At 40.3% G+C, this 26,996-nt stretch overlaps 1 protein-coding gene across 1 annotated transcript in view; it reads right to left on the bottom strand.

Moving 5' to 3' along the window:
• LARS2 (leucyl-tRNA synthetase 2, mitochondrial) overlaps positions 1-26,996 on the bottom strand; it is a 270,655-nt gene that overhangs the window by 155,759 nt on the left and 87,900 nt on the right. The window contains exon 6 of the mRNA XM_063452103.1: positions 19,903-19,992. Within this exon, the coding sequence (XP_063308173.1) occupies positions 19,903-19,992 (90 nt within the window). The remainder of the gene's footprint in view (positions 1-19,902; positions 19,993-26,996) is intronic.

The following is a 26,996-nucleotide window of genomic DNA, read 5'->3' as shown; positions in this document are numbered from 1 at the left end:
TGGTGACCAGGGGTCATGTGACCAAGCTCATGTATGCCTTTCTCACAGTGGGATAAGCTTTACCTTTGATATGGTAATTTGATACCTTTACAGGTCAGGAAAGAGATAACCACTCCCCCCTATCCCCATTCCTTTCTGTTCCTTCTTGGCTGTGCTACTAAGCAGACCCTTAAGCAGACATGGGCTAATTTTTATCATGGTGAACTGTGAGTGGGATCTGGTGATTTTATAAGATTTAGTTGTTATTGTTAGTTAGGTTGTTGTTGCTCTTGTTGTTGTTGGTATAGTTAGTTAGATTGTGTGTCATTATTTGTATGTTGTTGTTGTTTGTCTCTGAATAAATATTTGTTAAAGTAGACGGACAAGAGTTTATATGTGTATGTGTACATAATAATTTATAGAGTTTGGTAATACACCACAGGCTACCTCTTAAAGATTTTTAATTTCACACACCTTTACACACTTTACAACCAGCCATGGAACAGAAAAAACAGAGACTACTTAGGGATGGACTGTCAATGTAAATTAATATTGCATTTGCACCGTAAGTCATAATGTAAAGATGTAATGTTTGGGGCTAATGAATAGAGGCAATTTCATATCACGCAGTGAAATATTAATGCAATCAATATCACTCACTGCTTATCAGTCAAAATGGATTTCTGTTTTGGTTCATTGAGCACAGGGGTTCTAAAAGAAGCAGGGAAATATATATTTATATATTCAGTAAGCCTCTTAATATTTGCTTCACTGCATCAGGAGTTTGTGTTTTGAGCATTTTCAATCAAAAATGTGGCTTGAGTATTCATTGCACGGCTTCCACTGATGTCAAGGAAATCCCTATGAAGGCTAGGTTCAGGACTGACAGGCTAAAGTGCCATGTCATAGAAAGAATCAGAGCCAGGGACCATATGGACCCTTTCTTCGAAGTGTCATTTGGTACTATAGAAATCACTGACATGAATAAGAATTAGAGACAAAACGAGTTTCACAGTTTTTTTTTTTTTTTCTTAAGACAATATGTAGCAAACCCTGCTAAACATAAGTGTTTGCCAGTAAACGTAAATCATTTAGGAAAGTGATGGTTTATATGGAAAATAAAAGGATAAATAATCACTAAACATTGGAAAATTCTCTCAGGAAATGTTATCTCTAATGTGGCATTAGTGTATTATTGGCTATTTCAGTGGCATTAGCCTCTGAAATAGCCAATATTTACTACATATTGAATTTGCTACTGAAAATTCTCTTTCATTCAGCCAGAGTCTCTCCTACTTGGCTAAAAGATTCCTCTAAGGTTCCCTATAAATAAAAAAGAAAAGAAAAGAAAGAGGTGCTAAGGTAAGAGCACTGTTAAGGGGACATTTAGGGTTGGCCATTGTTAGAATGACTTGGGATTAGGGAGTCTTAGAGTTATGAGTGAAATGTCTCTGGTTTCTGTCAGGAGGACCAAGGGAATGAATGAGGGTAATTCTTGTTTGTGAACAAGAGACTTAGCAAACTTGGAAAGAGATACAGCTAATTTTGAAAGTTAACTGAATATCAGTGCAAATGTGGTTGAAATTACAAAGTATGCGCATTTTGCTAATAGCATGCATTTTGAGAACAGACATCAATACTATTTCATAGACTTGCACATTCAATTTCGTCCAAACTGCAATTTGTCCGATTGGCAAGTCGTCCTAATTCCATAACTCAGAAGCATCATCGGGATGTACGACCAAAAACAACTTGAGCAATGGACGAGCATGTTTGTTTGATTTGTGATTCTCAGTTCCCTTTGTGATTCCAAAACATTTAATGATTAATGTGGAAAACAAAGATGTTTGTTGGTTAGGAGACAGACAAAAAATATAGTATTACTATTCAATAAATATATATGTTATGTATATATATTGCAGTACACTGATTTGCCCGTTGTTGTGTCCTTTTGGTTCATTTGAATAGTTTGCCCGAATATTTTGTACAGACGATATTCGAAAGAGCCAAACCACCAAATGGACGACATTTGGACTACCCAATCTAATAGTTGTGATTTGGCCAAAGATAATTTGTGTCTAGTATTTAACAATACGAACACGGAGGTGTCAATAGACCAATGATCTGGACTCCCTAGCTGCACATTTATAACTCAAGCATACTGTTGGTAGCTTTAAATATGTGACTACATAATATTTCCAGGTCAAATTTCTAGAGGATTTTGAATAACACACAGAATGGAGATTAGATTTAATTGTGAATTGATCTGGTATGCGATGCTCAAGAATGCCAAGATCAGTCTGTTATCATATATCAGTCTGTTAATAATCAGTCTGTTAATAGTTAGTATAATACACTTTATTGTATTTTGTATTTTGGCATCCATAATTTCCTATTATGAAAATATATTGAAAAAAATATAAGATATTTATTTAAAGTAGCAGTAGTTTTTGTAGACTAAATGTAAGCTAATATTTGTACTCAATACATTGTGTTAAAGGGACATTATAAGCATCCATACTACTTAATCTCAATGAAGACTACCAGAAGACTTGTTTATATGGCTCAGTGGCCAGCTTACATACACAAATCCCCAGCAGGGAGTCTCCAGCAGTAACATAGAAAAGCACTCACGTATAGGACACTCCCAAAACACGCCCAGGAGTCTCTGTGTCTGGTAGATAATTTAGTGTAATTTGCTTAAACTAATCATCTCACAGGCACTTGAGTTACAAAATATGATACATGAAATATTAAAAATACATACAACACATATAGGAACCCCCACAAATATTATATCTCCGGATAGTCTGGATCTGAGGGCCCAAGTTGTCCAAATAGTGCTCAGATCCCACCAACACAGCGGAAATCGCCACCGGGGTAAAGTTCTGACCGACAGCACAATGTGGCGTCTGCCCAAATTTGTTCCAGAGAAAGAGTGGTAGCGGTCGGTCACTTTATTGAGTTCCATACAAACAAACTGTCGAACGGTTCCCATGGCTCATAGGTAGCGACTGATTGTTCGCCTTGTTCGTGCAAAGAATCCAAACCGAACGTCGCGCTCCTGGCTTGTCGTGGAAAGAAGTAGGCGGTTGTGTGATTTTACCTGTGTTCACGAGGTCGAGTGTCTGACTTATAGTTCCAGACACTCAACGACCAACTCCCACTGCCTGCATTCATGCGCCAAGATCGTCACCATTTTCTCCAGCATGTGTTGTTTGGTTACATGGACGTCCACAGGAATTTTGGCCCCTTTTTGAAATTGGAAATAAATATTCAATTAATATATACGCACTCACACTGCACTCATACACACACACTGCACTCACGCACTGCACTCATACACGCACTGCACTCATACGCACTGCACTCATACACACACACTGCACTCATACACGCACTACACTCATACACACTGCACTCATACACACACACTGCATTCATTATATACACACACTGAAAATAAATATTCAATTAATATATACGCACACACACTGCACTCATACACACACACTGCACTCACACTGCATTCATACACGCACTGCACACACACACTGCACTCATACACGCACACACTGCACTCATACACGCACTGCATTCATACGCACACACTGCATTCATTATATACACACACTGTAAATAAATATTCAATTAATATAATTTTTTTAGGATCTAATTTTATTTAGAAATTTACCAGTAGCTGCTGCATTTCCCACCCTAGTCTTATACTCGAGTGAATACGTTTTCCCAGTTTTTTGGGGTAAAATTAGGGGCCTCGGCTTATATTCGGGTCGGCTTATACTCGAGTATATACGGTAGTTTAATTAAGCAGGTGTGTACCCTGCGTACTTCAAGATACATTGACTAGGCGGGTATAACCTGGTGTGATTTGGGTCTGTGTGGTTGTCCTGTTTTAATTGGTTTGCGTAGTTGTTTTGTGTTAGTTGGTTTGTGTAGTTGCCTTGTGTTAACTGGTTTGTGTAGATATTTTTTGTTATCTGGTTTGTATAGTCGCCTCACGTTAGCTGGTTTGTGTAGGTGCTTTGTGGTACCTAGCTTGCGGAGTAGCTTTGTGCTAGTTGGTATTTGTAGTAGTCTTGTGTTGGCTAGTTTGTTGTGATTGTGTTTTCTTTTCACCTATGTAGTCACAGCATATACATCACATTTAGTCCTTTTGGTGCCTGCGCAGAGGCATTGCATATTGTACATCTGGTATGAAATTGTCAACGGGTGCGACCATTGCATTAGTATATTGTTTCTTGTGTCTAGGTGGTTAATGCCGATATTTGTTCTGGTATTGGCGGTGTCACCTGTTCATATTTGCTTGGGATAGTAAGAGCGTTTTTGTGGCTCGGTCTGTAGCATCTCTTCTGAGTCTTGGTGTGCTAGTAGGTAGTGTATGGAGTTGTGCTTTGGTCGAAATTGTAGGTTATGTCGTTAGTTGGGGTATGGTTTATGTTCGTACGTCTGCGTGCATGTGTGTCACCCTCTAGGGGTTGTGGTCGTGTAAGGTGGGAGTCTGGTACTTGTGTGGGGCGGAAGAGAGGGTGAGGAAGAGGGGGAGAAGAAGAAGAAGAAGAGGGGGCAGGTGGGTATCTTAGTCATCCGGTCACTCTTTGTCTCCTGTCCCTGTTCCGGGGAGATCTACTCCGCCGGTGCCCCAGGTGGTCTCCCCCAACACGCTGCCCGTGTGCTCCTCTCAGCGTTCAGATGCATTCAAGAGCGTCACAAAGTCATCCGAGGCGATGTGTCTTAGCCAGTAGAACCATCTCTTAAGATGTTTCTCTTTAGCGTTTGCTGTCATTGCCTTCAGGTCCTCGAATCTCTGGGTGTCTTCCACCTCCTCCACCCAGTGCTTGAGTGAGGGGGTGCATGGTTGCCTCCAGAAGATTGGGACTGTTGCTTTCGCTGCATTGAGGAGCCTCGGTATCACTGATCGCTTGTATGCCGGTGTGGGTGTTGTTGTATGGTGTAGTAGAAAAGGTGCTGGTGCCACTGGGGTGTTTTCGTCTGTGGTTTCGTTAAGCACTCGGCCCACCGCTTCCCAGAACGGGCGGATGAGGGAGCAGTTCCACCACAGGTGGACGAATGATCCTGGCTCCTTTCCGCATCGCCAGCACGTGTTTGGTTTCGTGCTGTCTCTAGCATGTAGATTTGCTGGGGTGATGTACCATCTCGTAAATACTTTATACAAATTTTCTTGGAGCCTCGCCGACCCTGGGGTCTTCTGGGTGAGTGTAATGATCTTATCCCAGTCTGCGTCCGTGAGTGTTACGTCTAGGTCGTCTTCCCAGCGCCTAATGCATGGTGGTGCCAGAAGGTATCGTCCAGTCGTCAGTGTGGTGTAGATCTGGGAGATCGCTCTCGGGGGGGGTGCCTCCGACAGGCACAGGGACTCAAACTCTGTACAATCCCACGTAAGGCTCGGTCGTTGTGGGATCGAGTGTGCATATCTCTGTAGTTGTTCCCTTGCAATTGGCTTTATAGAGCAAGGGGGTGTGAGTACGTCTATCATTCGGGGTATTGTGGTGTCGGTCCTCAATCTCAGGGTGGGTCCCATGTCTCCCGCCGGGAATTCTGGGTTTCTCCTGAGTGGAAGTAGAGGGCTCGGGTTTGTAGTGAGGTAGTATTTGGGGCTGTTTTGGTGCCAGATGCGGAGGGTGGCTTTCACAAATGGGTTCGCGTGCGGGGTGCGTCGGCTCGCTTCTGGGGTGATCCACGGTAGGGCTCTAAGCTCGCAATCAGAGCTATCCGCTTCAAGTTGAACCCATAGCTTGTCTCTTGGTCCTGTCGACCAACCGATGATTCGGGTGAGGTGGGTCACAATGTAATACTTCCTGAAGTCGGGAAGAGCCAGTCCCCCTTTGAGTTTAGGGAGTGTCAATTGGGAGTGGGCTATTCGGGGGGACTTGCCCTTCCATATGAAATGACGGACTGCCGCTTGGATGGATGTGAAAAAGCTCTTCGGCACTGCGACTGGTATCATCTGGAAGACTAAGAGGAATTTAGGGAGTAGGGTCATCTTCACCGCGTTGACGCGGCCTAGCCACTATATGTAATAGGTGTTCCAGGCCTGAAGTTCGGCCTGCGCGGTTTTGAAAAGCAGTAGGTAGTTGTGGTGGTAGAGATCCGCTGGGTTCGATGTGAGCCATACCCCTAGGTATCTCATCTTGGTGGCGCACCAACGGAAGGGAAAGCGGCGTCTGAGCGTCTGCGTTTGGGTGTGTCTAACATTGAGGTTTATGATTTCTGATTTGCTGTAGTTGATGCGTAAGTTGGAGACGTTGCCATATGTTTCGAATTCAGTCATGATCGTGTGTAGAGTCGTGGCCGGTTGTTGTATAATGAAAAGCAGGTCATCTGCATATGCCAGGACTTTGTGGTGTGATCGGCCTATACTGAGTCCATGGATCGCCTCGTTGCCTCTGATGTTGTTAAGGAATGGCTCCAGGGTTAGTGCAAAGAGCAGGGGGGATATGGGGCACCCTTGGCGTGTTCCGTTGCGGATGTGGAACAGGTCTGTGAGGGCCCCGTTGATGCGGAGTCTAGCCGTCGGTGCACTGTAGAGCGCCTCTACCCATTGTATGTATTTGGGGGCGATGCCCAGGCCCCGGAGAGTGGCTCGTTACTTTGGTTTTCAATTTATTAGCTGCTCACCTCTGAGTCACAATGGGTTAATTACGCATATGGTAAACTAAAATGCTTTCACAAATAAAACAATCATGCTAATAAACAAAGAGTTTGACTTCAGCATCTTGGTTAAATCATACTTAATTTAGAAGTAGAAACAATAAATGATTGTAGCTAAATGTACTGTAGAAACTGTTTTGTCAGTGATGTCTGAATATAGATGTTCACAGGCGCCTGTTTTATGCCAAATCATTTGTTCCTTTCAAAATGTCTTGCAAAGTATTAGGGGGTATAAGCAAATAATGCACCAGAGGAAAAAAAATCATGGTTCTTAAGTTACTCTTTGTTAAGGACATATGATTATAATTTCACTAGGAAAAAGGAAAAAACTGAAATGCAAAGAATATAGTACATATTAAATACTTGCTAACGTTGGCAAAATTGGTTTAATCTCAATTAAAAATTATGCTTAACAGACCAAATTATTGAGCTAGATGGTAACATTCAGAGCACATTCCCAACCAAGTAAATCCCGGCTCTTATAATGCTGACCTGCTTTTACCTAGATAGTGAGTGCAAAAGACGAATTTGATGAATATAAATGAATGTTATTCTACTTCAACAAATATGCTACTGCCTTCAAACTATGCTTTAAAAAAGTCAATTGGTCTCTGACTTTTAAAATGCAATAAATTGTATTAACTCTGCAAGAGCCAACATTTTCTGTCATCACAGTATGTTACCTATGTCAGACTAGAATGGCCTAGTTATTTAACGTCAGCAGCTGTATACAGAGGACATTTTGATAAGGACCTTATAATATGGATCAGTGTGATACAAAGTGATCTTGTAAAGGAAACGTGATTAAAATGTGTCAACACCCCCTTTATTTAGCGTTTAGTGTTCTTAGTAGTTAAAAGTAATAAACAAAAGTTTAACAACAAAAAAGACTTTATTTCATTAAAGTTAAATTTGCAAACTATGCCTAGGAAGATTACTGCCGAGGAGGCTAATAGAATTATAATGGCCCACTCACAGGCAACAGACCCAGAGAAAGACGTGGGTGACTGGGACTATTTGCCTGATACTGAAGGGGTGATAGCAGAATGCACTGATGCCCCTGGAGCTGTCCATGGTGCAGATGACTGGGTACCAGATAATGATTTTACTCCTGATATCCCTGCACTGCAATGCTTGGCATATATTCTGACCTGTCTTGCTATTGCTGTTCCTGGGGCAAATTTTAGGGGAAATTGTCATACAGACTAATATCTACGATGATCAGTTACTCGTCCAGAATCCAGAGTCTCTTAAAGACAGAAAAGAGAAGAAATACCCCACCTTTGTATCTGAAATTTAGAATTGTGTAGATTCACGTGTTCATCTAATAATTAATTTATAATAATAAGTTATTCTAACTCCCATGTGTTCATATTTAGAGGGGCAGTCGCTACATCGGGCTCAACTCTCTATGTTCCTATTGTCTAGGAACTCAATATTGTTGGTGTGTCTAAGTGTATAAAAGATCTCCACAGCAATAATAATCATAATACTTGTAACAGTCACCTAGGGACTTAAGGAACCCCCTGGTGGATGTCATGGCAGAGAACCCGACTGGGATGCTGGAGCAGTGAGTTCAACCCCCCCTTTAAATCAGCAAAATCACGCTGCAATTCACTTACGGTTTGGGACAGGAGGGTCACTTGCTGTGTGAGGGTAGTCAGGACATTCAACATCTCCGCGGGCTCCATGGTAATGATCTGGTCATTAAGTAACAGTCACCTAGGGACTTATGGAACAGTTTACCAGGCGTTGGAGCCCAGTTGCAGGAGATGGCACAGGAAGCAGGCAAAATCCAAAACACAGTACAGATTAAGGGAAAATCTAAAGGCAGGGTCAGGCGAGAAGCAGAAGTCAGGGCTGGTAGCGGAGTAACAAAGTCGGTAAATCAGGCAGAGGTCAGAGTCCAGGAAATCAGTCAGTAGCAAATCAAAGATCTGGCAGGAAACACCAAACAGGCAAAATGACCAGATACTAGGTTTCAGGCAGGGCTGGCTTTTACAGTTTTGAATTAGTTGAAATTAATTTAATTTTAAACTTCTTTCAGACACAGGATGTAGATAGTATTACAGACTTCCATTGTATACCATGGATCACCACATATGGTTCTTGTTAAGAATGATGGATAAAAGCATGTTGATAATAACCTTTGACCCAGCTTTGCAAGCCAGACTCCCATTTGTGAAGGCATTAATTTAAAGGTACTTTTGTGTGTACTGTATATACTTGAGTATAAGTCGACCCGAATATAAGTCGAGACCCCTAATTTTACCCAAAAAAACTGGGAAAACTTATTGACTCGAGTATAAGACTAGGGTGGGAAATGCAGCAGCTACTGGTAAATTTCTTAATAAAATTAGATCCTAAAAAAATTATATTAATTGTTTATTTACAGTGTGTGTATACAATGAATGCAGTGTGTGTGTATGAATGCAGTGTGTGTGTATGAATGCAGTGTGTGTATATGAGTGCAGTGTGTGTATGAATGCAGTGTGTGTATATATGAATGCAGTGTGTGTATATATGAATGCAGTGTGTGTGTATGAGTGCAGTGTGTATATGAGTGCAGTGTGAGTATGAATGCAGTGTGTGTGTATGAGTGCAGTGTGTGTATGAGTGCAGTGTGAGTGTATATGAGTGCAGTGTGAGTGTATGAGTGCAGTGTGAGTGTATGAGTGCAGTGTGAGTGTATGAGTGCAGTGTGTGTATGAGTGCAGTGTGTGTATATGAATGCAGTGTGAGTGTGTGTGATGCAGTGTGTGTTTGTGTATGTGTTGCAGAGCCTTGGTGGGGTGGGCATTTTTATTATTATTTTTTTTAAATTATTATTTTCATAATTTTTTTTGTTATATTATTATTTTTTATTTTATTATTATTTTTTTAAATATTATTTTATTTTATTATTATTTATATTTTTTTTCGTCCACCCTCCCTGCTTGATACATGGCAGGGAGGGGGGCTCTCACTCCTTGGTGGACCAGTGGATGGGCTGTGTAGGAGGGGGGTTGGCAGCGAGCTGTTACTTACCTTACCTGCAGCTCCTTTCTCCTCCGCGCCGGTCCGGTCAGCTCACCTGTCAGCTCCCAGTGTAAGTCTCACGGCTCTCGCGAGACTTACACTGAGAGCTGACAGGGGAGCTGACGGACCGGCGCGGAGGAGAAGGGAGCTGACAGGAGCTGCAGGAAAGGTAAGTAAACGCTTCCTGCCAGCCCCCAACAGCCCCTTGTCTGTATTATGGCAATGTAAATTGCCATAATACAGACATTGTCTCGAGTATAAGTCGAGTTGGGGTTTTTCAGCACAAAAAAATTGTTAAAAAACTCGACTTATACTCGAGTATATACAGTAGATTCAAAAAAAATTATATTAATTGAATATTTATTTACAGTGTGTGTATATAATGCAGTGTGTATATAATGAATGCAGTGTGTGTGTATGAATGCAGTGTGTGTGTATGAGTGCAGTGTGTGTGTATGAGTGCAGTGTGTGTATGTGTATGTGATGCAGAACCTTGGTGGGAGGTGGGCATTTTTATTAGTTTTTTTTGATATTATTATTATTTTAATATTTTTTTTTTTATGTTATTTTGTATTCGTCCCCCCTCCCTGCTTGTTAGCTGGCTAGGGAGGGGGGCTCTCATTCCCTGGTGGTCCAGTGGCATTGGCTGTTCAGTGGAGGGGGCTGGCAGAGAGCGTTTACTTACCTTTCCTGCAGCTCCTGTCAGCTCCCTTCTCTCTCCTCCGATCCGGTCAGCTCCCTCTGCAAGTCTCGCGGTGTGAGTGCCGGGCGAAGCTCTGACCCCGCGGCTCTCGCGAGACTTGCAGTAGGAGCTGACCGGACCGGAGGAGAGAGAAGGGAGCTGACAGCAGCGGTAAGTAAACGCTCTCTGCCAGCCCCCAACAGTCCCTTGTCTGTATTATGGCAATGTAAGTTGCCATAATACAGACATTAACTCGAGTATAACACGAGTTGGGGTTTTTCAGCACACAAAAAATGTGCTGAAAAACTCGTCTTATACTCGAGTATATACGGTAACTTATAGTTTACCGCTGTGGCCTGCTTGCCCTGGGACTATGGGCCCTGTGATAACCCATGTTCAAAACTACAGTTTCTGCCCCTTGGACTTTTAACTGGAACAAATTCAAACATGTGGCGGCGGCCATCTTAAAATGTCCAGCAGTGATTCATCGTCGAGTGTATGGAACGGTTTTGGGCATGGGACCATGTGCACGGTGGGGCAAAATAAGACATCCGGGAAATTCCTGAACCCCTGAACCGATCTGGGTGATTTTTGGATATGTTGTTCACCCAGATCGTGGTTATCAGGGGATGTGGGGATATGTTGTATTTTGGGGTACTTTTTGGGGTTTGTAAAAATGTATGTTTTTTCTGCTTACAGTTAATTGAGTTAGTCCATTGTCTTCGTTAATTATATCACAGGCAGAGGGGAGGGATTGTGTACACTGTATGGGAGTGACTGAATGTAAAACTATGTTTTTATTGGCTTGTTGTTCCTGTGTCTCTGTGCCCCACAATGTCCACCTGGGTGGTAACCTTGTGGGGAAAACTGTATAAAAGACCAAGCTGTTCAATAAACCCTCAGAGCTACTGAGTTCCTGGTTTACCCTCAACATAGAGCCTCATCTCATGTGTGGGGGAAAGGGCAGCATCTACGCTGGGGATTGCCATCACTATACTCCCCAGGGATTATTATTACTAAACTCTTTTAAGAGCTTGTTCCTGCTACTCTCTCTTGGAGGAGAGGTTCACCCACTGGAACCTTGAGCCTTGTCATAGGTCTAGGGTGGGTAGAGGACGGTGAGTTCCCAGTCGAGTGCCTGGAACTATTTTCGGCTTGGCACTCGCGTGAACATCGGTAAACTGTCAATATCTGCCCGTTCCTGTTCCCGACCACCTACACGAACGGTGTTCGGTATATATACAGTACCGAACAGGAGGAGAATTTGTATCAGGAAAGCAAGAGATTCCCTTGCATGGTTTTCGCACAGGAACCTCACGAACAGAGACCGGCCAGGGCACCAATTCTCCTGGAACTATTTTCAGGAGAACACCTGGAACACCTTGTGTCTGGCCGGTCAAATCTTCCACACAATGCCGTTCCCGTTCTTGGATATGTTGGTCACTCAGATCGGGTGGGGTTCCTTTTGGGACTTTTGGGGTACAGGATATTTTGGGGATTTTTTGTGTTCGAGAGAGAATTAAATTGGAGGAGTTTACTCAGGCAATTATCGCTCAGGCACAAGGGATCCTGGGATTGAAACCCTTGCATTTGCTGCCTGTGAAACCCCTTGCATGGGAGATGGCATAAAAGCTGTGTATGTGACAATAAAATTCAGTTATATCCTCAGAGCTGAGTGTCGTCCAGTTGCTTGCGATAAGGTGGAAGATTCCTGGATTATTTTACTGTGTTTGGCTTTTCCATTGGAGTGTGTTACTTGTTCCTGAGTATATGTTGAAGTACCCAGCGGAGGAAAGTCCCTGCTAGGACTAGGGCTCTGCTACAATTGTTATGTTTGTAATACATCAAAACAAAAGAAATGTGTTGTAAAAACAATTGAAAAATATATGTGTTGTTGCAAGGTCTAGTAATCTCCCTAGCCCCTAGCAAAACTGTGAAATCTCCTCAAAAGTTGTTTAAAGAAGGGAAATTGCCCCTCTAGGCTCACTTTTTATTGGATTGGATGCAACATAGTTGAAACAAAAACTCAGTAGGACTCTCGGCAGTTGTTGAAAGTATTTAGTCATGTTGAAGAAATATAATTAAAGAAGTGCATAAGAATCAGACTGATCTGTTAGACAGAACCCATAAAACGATGTATCATATGTCTAAGAATTGCAAAGACATATTGCTAATCTGGGGAATGCTACAGATATGTTGTTGAAAAATCAGAAAGCTTTGGATTTTACTTTGAAAGCGGAAGTTGATAATGAAATGGTGCAGAGGTTAAGTTGTGAGAAGGGTAGGAGAGAAGAAAAGACATAGAAAAGAAATTGGGAAATTGTGCAAGGAAGGGGTCACCTGGATACTCTCAAATTAGCCAAATTGATTAACAATTTGACTAAATATTATGAGAAGAGAGGACCTTTTTACAATACGAGTGTTTTTGAAGGTAAAATGAATAAAAGAAAATTTGATGACGTGGTAGCCACCAGAGATCTTTTGATCTGGCTGCCAATCAGAGCCCTGGTTTCCTCCTTTACTGGAGATGGCTATAGATCACCCACAGCTCCTCCCGGACTCCCAATCTGATATCACAGCTTTGAACTAGCATAATAGGAGCCTCAAGGATTTTACTATTATCATGACGGAAAGTCATGATTTTATTAAAGACACCGAGGCGAGAATTATCCCACCCACCCGCCATTGGATGGCTCGGGTATGGGACAAGGTAAGTTACAAACCTCTTGTTCATTCTTGAATGACCTGTCCTCCATGGTAAATTCAATTTGGCTGTATTGATGCCAGCACATGCCTGCATTGCTATAGGGCGTAGTTTAACCCCTTAAGGACACATGACATGTGTGACATGTCATGATTCCTTTTTATTACAGAAGTTTGGTCCTTAAGGGGTTAATTAAGGGACCTTGTTTGTCATTGTTATCCTAAGATTGATAGTTTCTTCTTATTACCTTTAAGAGTCATTGTCATTGACTAGTCAGGTGATTAGGCCTATAAATATGCTGACAATCCATGATTTCAAGACATTACCATGTTTTTCTTGTTTCTTTTAGCGTGACTTTGTTGCAATGGCTCTCTGGATCACATGCCCTGTTCCGGCTCGTTTGGTTTGTTTGCTTTTCCTGCTCCGAGTTTGAGTTATTCTTCAGGATTTGCAAGAAAGAGGAAATGGTCATCGATGTTCCGCCTACTATAGGATTAGGATGTCGCTGATTGGATGGTCATGTTATTAGGCGGACATTGTCATTATGATATTTATACCTGTTTTTTCAATTATTTTTGCTGCTGAGGGAATTAAAGAAAGAGTGCAACATAAAACTCGCCTCCGTGTCTTTAATAAAATCATGACTTTGCGTCATGATAATAGTAAAATCATTGAGTTGTTAAAAGGAACTGAAATAGAATCCAGATCTCCCTTTGAAAAACAAGCAATACAAGGGATTTCTTGTTTGTATGTGGATGGAAAGAGATTTTATGTTGATGGATTACATCACACTGGTAATGCCATACATGACGATCAAACCAAAGGAATGCAAAGATACAGATTGCCAGATAGCTGAATTCTGCTCAGATAGCTGAATTAGAGTCCGTAAAGAAAGATCTAGAAATAACAGTATATGACCCAGTGAATATAATCAGTGACAGCAGCTATGAAGTTAAAGCATTAACACTTCACCTCCCAATATGGAGAAAAAAAGTGAAATGGTTGATTCTCAGGATAAAGCTTTAAAACATGCAGGTATTCCGGCAGAACTGTTTAATTATGCAGAGAAAAAAAAAGGTTTAACTTTTGTTGTTAAAGTTCAGGCAAAATGGAGATGAGGATGTAAATTTCAGTCTAGAAACAATGGATCTAGATACTGAAACTGGCTTGTACGAGGCTAAACATAATGAAACACAAGCATTTGTACCATTGTACCTAGTGATTTATTCAATCATTGTACACAGGGCATTTGGGTACAGAAAAACTGTTTAAGGTCCTGCAAAATTAATGTTATAACTTCAAGGTAGAACAAAGGTGTACAAATATAGAGCAGGGGTGTTTCATTTAATCCAAGACCTAAATACTAGAAACCAAAATTGCATAGAGTACCTTTGGTAAAAGACCAGTGTACTCTATATGAATTAATTTACATTATAATCTAAATAGAAAAAAGAAAAAAAAATGCTTAAAGATAAAGGGAGTAGGGGGGCGGGGCCTGACCGCCATGCTGGCCGGCCGCATGGCACAACAGCTCCAGCAACTTTCGACTTATTAGCCCACAATAAGGCACTTTTGGATCTACCTGACGACCTACCGCGGTGGGCCGGCACATGAGGAGACACTGGACCCGGGGAGAGGCTTGCAGTTAATGTTCTAGTCCCTCGGAGAGATATGCATCGTTCCTTTCGGATGAGGCCTACTCAGGCGGTGAGTGAGGCGGATGACTGCCGCCCGCTATCCTGCCCAATGATATCCAGCCAGACTCCCTCAGCTGGGAGGACCGGGCCCTGCCCTCCCCCCCTGGGCCGGTGGGGGTGATCCCGGCCCACACCCTGTACGCCCTGCAGCCCCTGCTTCACCGGAGCTCTCGGGAGCCCAACCGGAAGCCAAAACGAAGACCAGACCGGGAGCCACATCTAAAATGGCGGCACAGTGACCCTGCTGACCCACACTGTCACCTCTGGCTCCCAAGAGGATGCAATCCCCTCGAAATCCACCGGGCCCTGCATACCTGCATGGAGCAGCCCAATACACATTGACACCTAGCCTCAGTCTCTGGCTAAACAGCTACCAAGGCCCTGAGTCCACACGCGGCGAAAAGGCGGGAGCGGCTACAAGCTGACACACAAAGCACAGACCCAGCTACGCAGACCCATCAGACAACCCTCCAGAAGACTTACACAGAGTGCACTTCATCGCTCCGTCCCACGGATCTGGCCCGCAACGCCTCCACAACAGCACAGTGACCCTCCACAGCCAGACCGCAGGGGGAGGACACCAACGGCTGGAGGATAGCGTCAGAGGCAAACTCCTTATCACAGGGGGACATACCAGCCTTACACATCCACACTACAGACCCCAGGCAGAGAGGACTTGAGGAAACAGCTCTGCCCTCACTGAGGGTACAGAGCCTGCCTAACATCCTTCCATGGATATCCTTCCATGGGATATCCTTCCATGGGTATTCAATTGCCTGCTGCTGAGGTGTTCCTACATCATAAGCAAGTTCTCTCAGGACTCTAAGTATATGATAGCTCTTCAATACTGGACTACAAAGTTAAGTTTAAAATGTAGACACGGTCCCTAAGATATCCAATCCAACGCCATAACATAGGTCCCCTGAAAGGGTTAACCTATTAACCATAAGCACTAAGCTTAACTTAACCCATAGTTCAACCTAAGCTTACCTTCTTGTAGTTTCTGCAGCATGTGATAGCACAGTTTAAACTGTTAAAGGGACACTCCAGGCACCCAGACCACTTCTGCTCATTGGAGTGGTCTGGGTGCCAACTCCCACTACCCTTAACCCTGCAAGTGTAATTATTGCAGTTTTTCATAAACTGCAATAATTACATTGCAGGGTTAACTCCACCTCTAGTGGCTGTCTGCTAGACAGCCACTAGAGGTCACTTCCTAGTTTCTAGCACAGGTTTCCTGTGCTAGAGCATCGCTGGACGTCCTCACGCTGTGTGAGGACCTCCAGCGTCGCTCAAAACCCCATAGGAAAGCATTGAAATGATTTTTCAATGCTTTCCTGCATGCGCATTAGGTCTCCTCGGCCGGTGGGCGAGATTAGTCTCGCCCACCGGCCGACGTATTCACAAGGAGGAGCGTCGCGGAGGCGGAGACATAGAAACATAGAAACATAGAATGTGACGGCAGATAAGAACCATTCGGCCCATCTAGTCTGCCCAGTTTTCTAAATACTTTCATTAGTCCCTGGCCTTATCTTGTAGTTAGGATAGCCTTATGCCTATCCCACGCATGCTTAAACTCCTTTACTGTGTTTCGCCGCTGTCCCAGGTAAGTCACTGAAGGGGTTTTAACCTCTTCAGTAACCGGGGATTGGGGGGTGGGAGGGAGAGGGACCCTCCAGTGCCAGAAAAAAGGATCGTTTTTCTGGCACTGGAGTTTCCCTTTAAGCTATTGGCAATAGCAATGGCAAAAGAAAATAGCCAGCTCCAGCAAACGTTAACCCATGAGTAACTAACCATTTAAACAAAATATGCAAGTCCCATCAAGTGCCCTCACCATGTTTATATGCATTATAGGCTCTACTTGCTTCTGGGGCATGACAAGCCTGTCTGTAACAATGGTACTTACTTGCATTTTATGACCAAACCTAGTAATATTATCTCAAGCTAAAGTGTTCCACGCAGCATGAATAACCTATTGTTTTCTTTTATTTTACTACGCCTGTCTCTGTTAACTCTTGAATTTCTAATCTAAAAAAAAAAAAAAAAAGTGCAATGCATCTTGAATCTGTCACCAAAATGTCACCAATAATCTTCTACTGTAATAACCTTTGGTATTACTGACATATGTAATTAAAAATGCACTTTCAAAAATAAAGAATTGGAAAAAAAAAAAGATAAAGGGAGTAATTGGGTAACACATTTACCAGGAGTATTAATGCCTATTCGTGCAACTCCAAGCTCAAGTGTCACCTCATGAGTTAATGACAGGTAGAACCATTAAATCACTTTCCCTAATGAACCTTTTGTTCCAAGTACTTCCAAAGTTGCAGCAAAACATGCTGAATGGTTGAAGGTACTGCAGGAACAGCTGCAATAACATTTGACGTTTGCTGCTTCAAATATGGCTCTTATGGTGAACTATGTGTTAAATATGTAACACAGGGGAACTATGCAGATAAGTTTAAACCAGGGAATAATGTGATGGTAAAATAATTTAAAACACCAGGTCTCTGGAAAGCAATTTGGGAAGGTCCTTATGTTATTCTAAAATTAAAAATTAGGACAAACTGTCATACAGGTTCAAAAAGCAAACGTTGGTACAAAATGTAATAAATCAATTATTGTGCTTAGTGATCAATGTAAAATAAACTTACTAATGTATATGAAATTTACTAATGTATAAGAATAGTTAGCTGCCATCTGTTTTTCATTACAGAACCAATAATGTTTTTCATGGACAAAAACCTGTATGATTTTTAAAAAGGGAACAATTGTTTGGACTTTCAAAGGACATTATGGACAAAAGACTGTTCTCGTGGATTCGATTGGAGAGGACATTATTTCATGGACTAAACTGTATACAATTGCACAGCATAATAACCCCAAGGTTAATTAATGAATTTGTGAAAAAAAAATTCGAGGTAATTTTGTTTTTAGATAAATTAGGGGGAGTCCAGAAATGAAAGAGTTAGAATTGTATGTGAAACAGACAGCCCGCATTTGACCCCCTTCATTCTTGGACTCGGTGTAAAAGTAATACAGGCAGCTGAACCCCCTTACTGTTCTTCTTTAGTTGTCATGTGTTAAAGAGTAAATTGCATACAGTCTTCAATGGTTGACTTTGAATACAGATGTCAATTTGACAACAAAGTTAAAATCCAATAAGGAAATTAAGTAAGCTTTTATGATGTTTTGATAATATGAAAGCATCACGGGGAAAATGAAATATATTTAATGAACTTTACATATCTGAATATTATAAGTTTTGAATTAGTTGAAATTAATTAATTTCAAACTTCTTTCAGACACAGGATGTAGATAGTATTACAGACTTCCATTGTATACCAAAGATCACCACATATGGTTCTTGTTAAGAATGATGGATGAAGGCCTGTTGAGAATAACCTCTGACCCAGCTTGCAAGCCAGACTCCCATTTATGAAGGCATACATTTAACGGTCCTTTTGTGTGTAACTTATAGTTTACGACCAAATATAACGTATGGCTTTAATCATACATTTCAAGTGATACGAAGCTAATACCTTTTTTTTTTATGATAGCAAATAATTTTAAAGTATCAGGCAAACCTTATGTATTCGCACATATGTAACTGAATTTGAAACATGTAAAAACGATTGCCGAAGAAATTATTAACAACAAAAAAGATAACTATTTAGAAGTGAATATGCATTGCGTATTGGTCCAGATGTGTGCATTGACTTATGCTATTTCGGATGGTGTGTATGTTTATGGCTGCAAGACACTAGGATTTGATTATTAGAACACTGGTGTGTGACAAAAAAAAAAAAACTACTACTATAGACTGTAAGCTTGTTCGAACAGGGCCCTGTTCAACCTATCGTTCCTATAAGTTTTTTTTGGAATTGTCTTAGTTATGGTTAAATCTCTCCCTTTTATAATATTGGAAAGCGCTTGGAATCTGTTGACGCAAAAGGCTGCGCTGTGCCAATCAGCATATCCTCATCAAGATGCACTAAATCTATGCATCTCTATGGGGAGCGTTCAGCGTCTCCATGCAGACCGTGGAGATGCAGAACACATGAAGCATCACTAGTGGCCGTCTTACTGACTGCCACTAGAGGTTTTTGCTAGACAGCAATGTAAAAACTGCCTTTTCTCAGCCTGCATGGACATGCTGTAGACACTGGAACCACTACATTAACTCTCTGCCTCCTCCGACATCATAAGCACGGTATTAGCCCTTCCCTTCCCAATAGAAAAGCAATATATCATTGCCTTCCTGTGGGGTTTTGGAAGACGCTAAACGTCCACATACAAAGTGTGAGGATATCCAGCGCCACCAGCTGTAGTGAGACCAGTGTGGCGATGGAGAAAACTGGGGAAGGAGGAAGACCACTTTTTAAACAGAACACTTTGATAAGTCTTCTGTCCATAAATCCACACGGCTCATTGTGATTAGAAACTGTATTGTGATAAAAACAACATTTAACATTTGATTCTTAAGGAGTTAAATGGACAATCATATACATATTAACATCTAAGTTCAGTCTTCAATTTATAAGATTGAACCAGGAGAGTAAAACAGTTAAGTGTTCTAGCAACAATTTTGTAGTTCCAACGTGTGCAGCTCCCTGCAGTCAGCTCTACTCAGATTAGGATCCTAGTCTTCCCATTGTTTGTCAGTGTGAGTACCAAGCATAGCTCATAAATCCTTGCTCAGCATGGATTTAGGGAATATGCAGTTTAACCCTTGACTGCCGTTATATTCATAACAACATGTGTTTATAACTGCTGCACAAACTGATAGCAGCCACGGAGGGACTACAATCAGGACGTGCATAGCTCAACTTACAAATTACAATTTACAAATCGGTCTATAGATTGATATAGAGAGATTTTGTTTCCATATCTGTTGGTAAGGGTTCTTTACAGAATAATATAGCAAAAATCAAATGTATGTGCACAGAAATACACAGACAGAAGACCTTTTTGCACAGTAACATATGCCAAGAAAATACATTGTTACGGTGCCTGGAGTATTCCTTTAATTAGTTTCCCAACCTTGTAGGATGAGTTGAAAAGTGTATCATTTACATACTGAATTATAAAAATGCAGATGGTGAAGAAATGAATTTCCATATGTAATTTACCTCTTTCTGATAAACAAGTCCTGCTTCATGCATCTTAACAAATAAGTACTGAGTCCACTTATAATAATCCTCTGAACAAGTGGTGATTTCCTGGAAAACAAAACAGAAAACATAAATTTAATGTAAGACAGAGATTAAATACTTCTCAATATTCACAATGCTTGCCTATTCATAGCTCTGCAAAAATCAACAGTAACCACTACCTAAACTGTCCAATTTACTATATTTAGATGCAGTTCATTAGTGAGATGCAATGCTTGAAAATAAACTCAGAATTTATTTCCTAGATAATAGCACACAATTACAATTAAGGGCTATTGAATTTGCTTAACCCCTTAATGACACAACTTCTGGAATAAAAGGGAATCATGACGGAATATATCCGTCATCTGTCCTTAAGGGGTTAAAGAATATAAATAGCCGTTTTTCTCACTGTGCATTGTTTACAACCACAATCAAGTGAGACTGGACCTTAATTAACCCCTTCAGGACGGAGTCAATAGTACACGTTCTGATCAAAACAAAACGTAAACAAAAACTGGAATTTGCGCTATATGTCTGTTCAACAGTAATTCACCTCTTTCATATTAAATGCACCCACACTTATTATATATCATTTTGTTCAGGAGAAACAGGGCTTTCATTTCATATCAAATATTTATATATGAAACATAATTTATTATTAATAAAATTTAAAAAACTGAGAAATTTTTTAAAAAGTAAACATTTTTTTTAGTTCCGCCTCACATTTTAGTTGTAAATGTCATAATAGGTTTAGGTTTTACTGCAAAAAAATGCACATATTTGTAATAAGCGATGTCTCACGAGTACAACAGTACCCCCCATTAACAGGTTTTATGGTGTTTTGGAAAGTTACAGGGTCAAATATAGAACGTTCCATTTTCAAATTGAAATTTGCCAGATTAGTAATGTTACCTTTGAGACGGTGTGGTAGCCCAGGAATGAGAATTACCCCCATAATGGCATACCATTTGAAAAAGTAGACAACCCAAGGTATTGAACGTGGGGTATGTTTAGTCTTTTTTAGTAGCCACTTAGTCACGAACACTGGCCAAAGTTAGCGTTCATATTTGTTTTTGTGTGAAAAAAGCAAAAAACTAATATTTGCCCAGTGTTTGTGACTAAGTGGCTACTAAGAAAGACTGGACATACCCCACTTGCAATACCTTGGGTTGTCTACTTTTGCAAATGGTATGCCATCATGGGGGTAATTTTTATTCCTGGGCTACCATACGATCTCAAAGGCAACATAACTAATCTGGCAAATTTCAATGTAAAAAAAATGAAATGCAAGCCTTATATGTGACTCTCTAACTTTCCAAAACATCATAAAACCTGTACATGGGGGGGGTACTGTTATTCTCGGCAGACTTCACTAAACACAAATATTAGTGTTTTAAAACAGTAAAACATATTACAACAATAATATAGACCATAAAAGTGCCGTTCATTTGTAAAAAAAAAATGCAAAAAACATCACTTTTACTTAAAATATCATTGTTGTAATACAATTTACCAGTTTTAAACACCAATATTTGAGTTCAGCAAAGTCTCCCAAGTAAAACAGTACCCCCTATGTACAGGTTTTATGGTGTCTTGGAGAGTTACAGGGTCAAATATAGTGCTTGCAAATTAAATTCTCTGAACTTTCTCCCTGTGTTGTCAGGCATGTCAATCAAATTTTAATCAAATGGCATAATTATGTTAAAAGATTAAATATACACGCAGAATTTTAATATATATGCATTTATAGGTAATTAAATTCTACATGTATACTAATGTAATCTTTTATGTAATTAATATATATGCATTTATAGGTATTTAAATTCTACATGTATACTAATGTAATCTTTTATGTAATTATATATATTTGCGGTTATTTGTATTTTATATATAGATAGATATATATAGAATGTAATTCTAAGTGTATTTTGTTACTAATATATATATATATATATATATATATATATATATATAAATAACAAAATACAGTTAGAATGAAATTACATATGAATATATAAGTTATTTTAAATTTTGTTTCAATATTTTATTATTTTTTTATTATTGTAATTATATGTGTATATATATATATATATATATATATATAATATATGTGTATACATCTATTATATATATAAAATATATACATATTATATATATGTAACGTCATTCTAAGTGTATTTTAATACAAATATATATACTAATATTAATATTAAAATATACTATGTATGGCGTTACATATATATATAATATGTATATATATATTATATATATATAATATATATACATATATTATATATATAAAAATACTTTTAATTTATTTTTAAACATGTCTAATATTTTTTTTTTTACACTACCTACCAGCAGGGGGACTGTCTGACATTTCGGACAGTCCTCCTGCTGGCAGATCCACAGCCAGCTATAGGGGGCCATGTGATCGCTCTTTGAGAGCGATCACATGGCCCCCGGGGGCCTCACTTGCCGGAGGAGGGCTGCCTGGGCTGTCAGGCAGCCCTCCAGAAGAGGATCGCGGCGGAGGTAAGTACCGCCGAGGTCCTGGGGGCTTAAGCCGTTACGGCGTTCTATGCCGCCGCAACGGCTTTAAAGCCCTTTAAAGCCGCGACGGCATGGAACGCTGTAACGGCGTTAAGGGGTTAAAATGCAACCTACAATTATTGGGGCTTCCCTCTTTGCTTTGCTAACCAAATGCTGACTTTGTTTAATATGATGTTAATTGGTCCAATTATAGGAACACTATAGGGTTTGGAAAACAAATCTGTATTCCTAATGCTATAGGGTTTTGTTTTCTAGGTGTATTCATGTGTCCCCGATGTTCACCATAAAAATTTGAAAAAAAGTTCAACTTACCCTTTTCCTTTGCCGAGGCATGGACTCCTCTGCCAACGTCCAATCCAATGCTCCTTATAGAGGAGTATTGGGGACCTAATGCACCAGCCGAGTCGGCTTTCGCATCACGTGACTGAAATATACTCGGTCAGTGCAGCAGAAGCACCTCTAGCGGCTATCATACCGACAGCCATCAGAGGTGAAATTAACCCTGCAATGTAAAAATTGCAGTTTCCTAAAAACTTAAATGTTTTTGTTCATTGTAAGGGGCACTACACCCAAACTACTTCTTTGGGTTGAAATGGAGTGGGTGAACCAAAATGGCTATTATTCATTGGAATTCTCAAATTAAAGCAAAACTGCCTTTTATCTTCTTTGCTATTATTTCATTCTAAAAAACTGAATTTATTTCATTCATGCAATATACCTTTTATTTGTGTTACTGCTACTACTGTCCTCTCCCTCTCTTTATTTACACAAACACGCGCAATGCACATAGAAAGACAGATAAAGACAGAAGACAGAAAAAATACTGTTGTGCATCACCTTTGCAGAACCCACCTCTGCCACAGAAATTCTGAGAAATTATGTTTTCAAATCCAGGTGATGCACATTACAAATTTTTCTATATGTAGCAAATTGTGGGAAGCGTTATCGTTTTTGGTCTCACCACTCATTTATACATAGTAATTTAGCTAATCCAGGGTTACAAGATAGTTATATTCCGACTGAGGGGTGGGTCACCTATATGGACCCAGAAACTATCCAAACCAGAGCTGGGTCTATAGCTCTCTGTTTGTGAGTGTGCACATCATATAATAATATTAACTATCTCATATAAGTGTGATCTATACTATATGTGATTATTTTTTATAGATATTTTCCTGTTGGCTTGACAGTGAAACTTTGCTCCTAAAAGTTCTAAAAGGTGATTAATTTTCCTATATATAAGCGCTACATTCTTAATTTATTTTGTACATGTTATATTGAAAGGAATATTTGAATGTCTAGCAGCTATACTAATTGATATAAGATATATTTATTTTCACTACTATTACATTTCATAAGCGCTGGTTCCACTATTCACTCCACTTCAGCTCAATGAAGTGGTCTGTGTGCCAGGCCCCCCTAGTTTTAACCGCGCAGCTGTAAACATAGCAGTTTCAGAGAAACTGCTATGTTTTCATTGAGGGTTAATCCAGCCTCTAGTGCCTGTCTACCTGACAGCCACTAGAGTCCGCTTCCGCGATTCTCACTGTGAAAATTACACTGAGATGATGCTGACGTCCATAGGAAAGCATTGAGTAATGCTTTCCTATGGGCGGTTTGAATGCGCGCGTGCGGCATTCAGATGTGAAAAATAGAAAGACAAGACTGTTAGTCCTTTCTGTCTAAATTATTTTGCAGCACACTGAAAACAACAGGCTCTGTGTATGCTAATAAAAATGTTAAGTGAACTTATCCATTTCTTCCTTCTGCCCAATGCAAAAACATAACTTGTCAACAACTAGGCTGAATTCTTAGCATCCTAAAGTGCAAAAAATGCTTTCATATCAACCCAGCAAGGGATAAATACAGCAGCTTTACTTCAACTCACACCAAGTTGTTCTTTTTTATGAGATTACATCCTAATTGGCTATGTCCAGGTATGATTAAAATAAAAAAGGCTGGGGATATGTGGAATAAAGTATTTCAGTGGACTGATTACTATATCATTAAACATGCCATCATCCTGAAATGATAATACCAACTGTTACCATAAAGGTAACCACAATCTACAATTAATTTTAGTTCAAGGAACACTGTAATGAATATACGTATTCCCAATGCTAGCTTTCTTCTCTTTATTTAAACTCACGGTTTTACTTCTAAAAGTCCAATCCATTGCTCCTCGTAGAGAAGGATTGTGGACTAGAAGTGCATGTGCAACAGCACTGAGCTCTGATTGAAGGTTAGCTGTAGGAATGAGTTTGACTATTATGATTATTACACAATTGGCATTTATATAGTGCCAACATATTCCGCAGCACTTTACAATATCAGAAAGGGGGAATTCAACAATAAATGAGACAAAATGTTACAGGAACAATAGGTTAATGAGGACACTGCTCAAATGAGCTTACAATCTAGAGGAGGTTGGGTATAAAAACACAATAGGAGTGTGGCCCTATAAGAGAGGACAAGAGACTACGTTCTTACAGTGGAAGCGCCTATAGTGGCTGTCAGATAGACAGCCACTAGAGGTTTATTTAACCCTTCTTTGCTGCATCTACTAAAAAGCATAGCTTTACAAAACTAACAAACTAAAGGAGCACTGCACTCAGACGTCAGTAAAATGAAGCGATGACGTCTGGATGCCTTTAGTAGTCCTTTAACCCCTTAAGGACCAAACTTCTGGAATAAAAGGGAATCATGACGTGTCACACATGTCATGTGTCCTTAACCCCTTAAGGACCAAACTTCTGGAATAAAAGGGAATCATGACGTGTCAGGCACGTCATGTGTCTTTAAGGGGTTAAGGGGTTAAGCACAGACGAAAACACAATTCCCCAGGTTCATAAAATATCCAGAGAAAGAAGAAACAAAACTAGAAATTCCACACATACAAGTAATATTCTCATATATATGTTTTGCCTCTCAAAAAAATGGATAGGTCTACTCCCACAAATAATTTCATGGGACCTCATCATCTCTAGCATGTAAGCTCATTGAGCAGGGCCCTCAACCCCCTCTGTTCCTGTACGTCCAGTGGTCTGATCTCAATTATGTGTCTGTTAGTCCACCCATTGTACAGCGCTACGGAATTTGTTGGCGCTATATAAATAATAAAATAATAATAATAATAATAATAATAATACTAAGAAAGGAAATGGCATCATGAATCATGATTGATCGAGATAGTCAATAAAGGGCGCTCCTCCTCTTTGACCATCATGCGGTTGGTCCACAAATTGACCTGGCTTGCCACCAGATTGCAGTTTTACCTGGTTTTTGAACACATCTCCAGAGTGACTAACACCGCAGCTGACGCACTGTCCCGATCTAATTTTCAGGATTTTATTTAAGTTACATCCTTCCACCAACGAACAACCGTCCAGAATCCCGGCATTTCCAGAGCTGGGTATGGACTAACTGAGTTGATGATACACGCACGGTCACTAGCAGACCCTCAGAGAAATAACCTTTTAACATCGCTACCAGAAATACATGTTGTTGGTTGCTGAATGAGCAATATTGTGTTTAGCTGATGTAATCTTGTCATGTTACTTTTGCTGTATTTTCTGTCTATAAATATGTTTGCCTGACCCTTAATACACTGGTAGTAGCCCACTTTGAAACACATTGTCTGTGTATCACTGAAACGTTCAGTCCAAAAGTGAGGTGTATAGAAAGCTTTGCCCAGCAGTGTAATATTAAACCCCAACAATAGGACATTATCAGTTTTTCATAGATTTAGTTTGGAGTTCCACCTGCAGAAAAACTACTCCATCGAGACCATGGTGGCTTTTGCCTCTTTCTGCCATTTACACCTAAAACTAGCATATAACACCATTAAACTGTATCTTACAGGAATACTACATCATGTCCTCACCACATTTCCCAATTACACCTTTCTTTCTTCGTATCCCATCAAAACCATCCTCAAAGGCATCAACAAAACAGTGGTGTCCTCCTACAACCATTAGACTACCCATAGACGGGTCTATATTCAGGAGCCTATCCGATTTGCTGGATATCAAACTGTTCGATAGCCACGCTAATGCCGTTATTAAGGTAGTCGTTTAAATTGCCTTCTACGTTTTTTTAAGGCCCAGAGATATCACAGTGGTACGCTGAAGTCAGGTCAAGTTATTTGACCTTGTCAAACACAAGAATCACTACATTCTCACGTTACAAACATCCAAAACTACCCAGACTAACCATCCATCCACAATCAAACTATTCTCTACAGACAACAGCTGGTGCCCTGTTAAAATATTAGATACATTGCTACCTACACGCAACAGCTACCCACCTAACTCTCCTTTGCATCCACTTACCACCTCCAAGTTTGTTTTTTAAGTTTGGACCTTGTTGCTGAGATTGGGTCATAACCCCAGACATTCCTTTAAATTTCGGGCTGCTTTCTCCGCCTCCAGCATGGACACACCAGTTCACATTATCAAAAGATTGGGTAGATGGAAATCCTCTGTCTACAATACATATATTCTGCAACCTGAGAAAGA

This window comes from Pelobates fuscus, chromosome 4, assembly GCF_036172605.1.
Source record: "Pelobates fuscus isolate aPelFus1 chromosome 4, aPelFus1.pri, whole genome shotgun sequence".
Lineage (NCBI taxonomy): Eukaryota > Metazoa > Chordata > Amphibia > Anura > Pelobatidae > Pelobates > Pelobates fuscus.
Note: the sequence above shows the minus strand (reverse complement) of the source record. Positions and strands in the feature narration are given on the sequence as shown.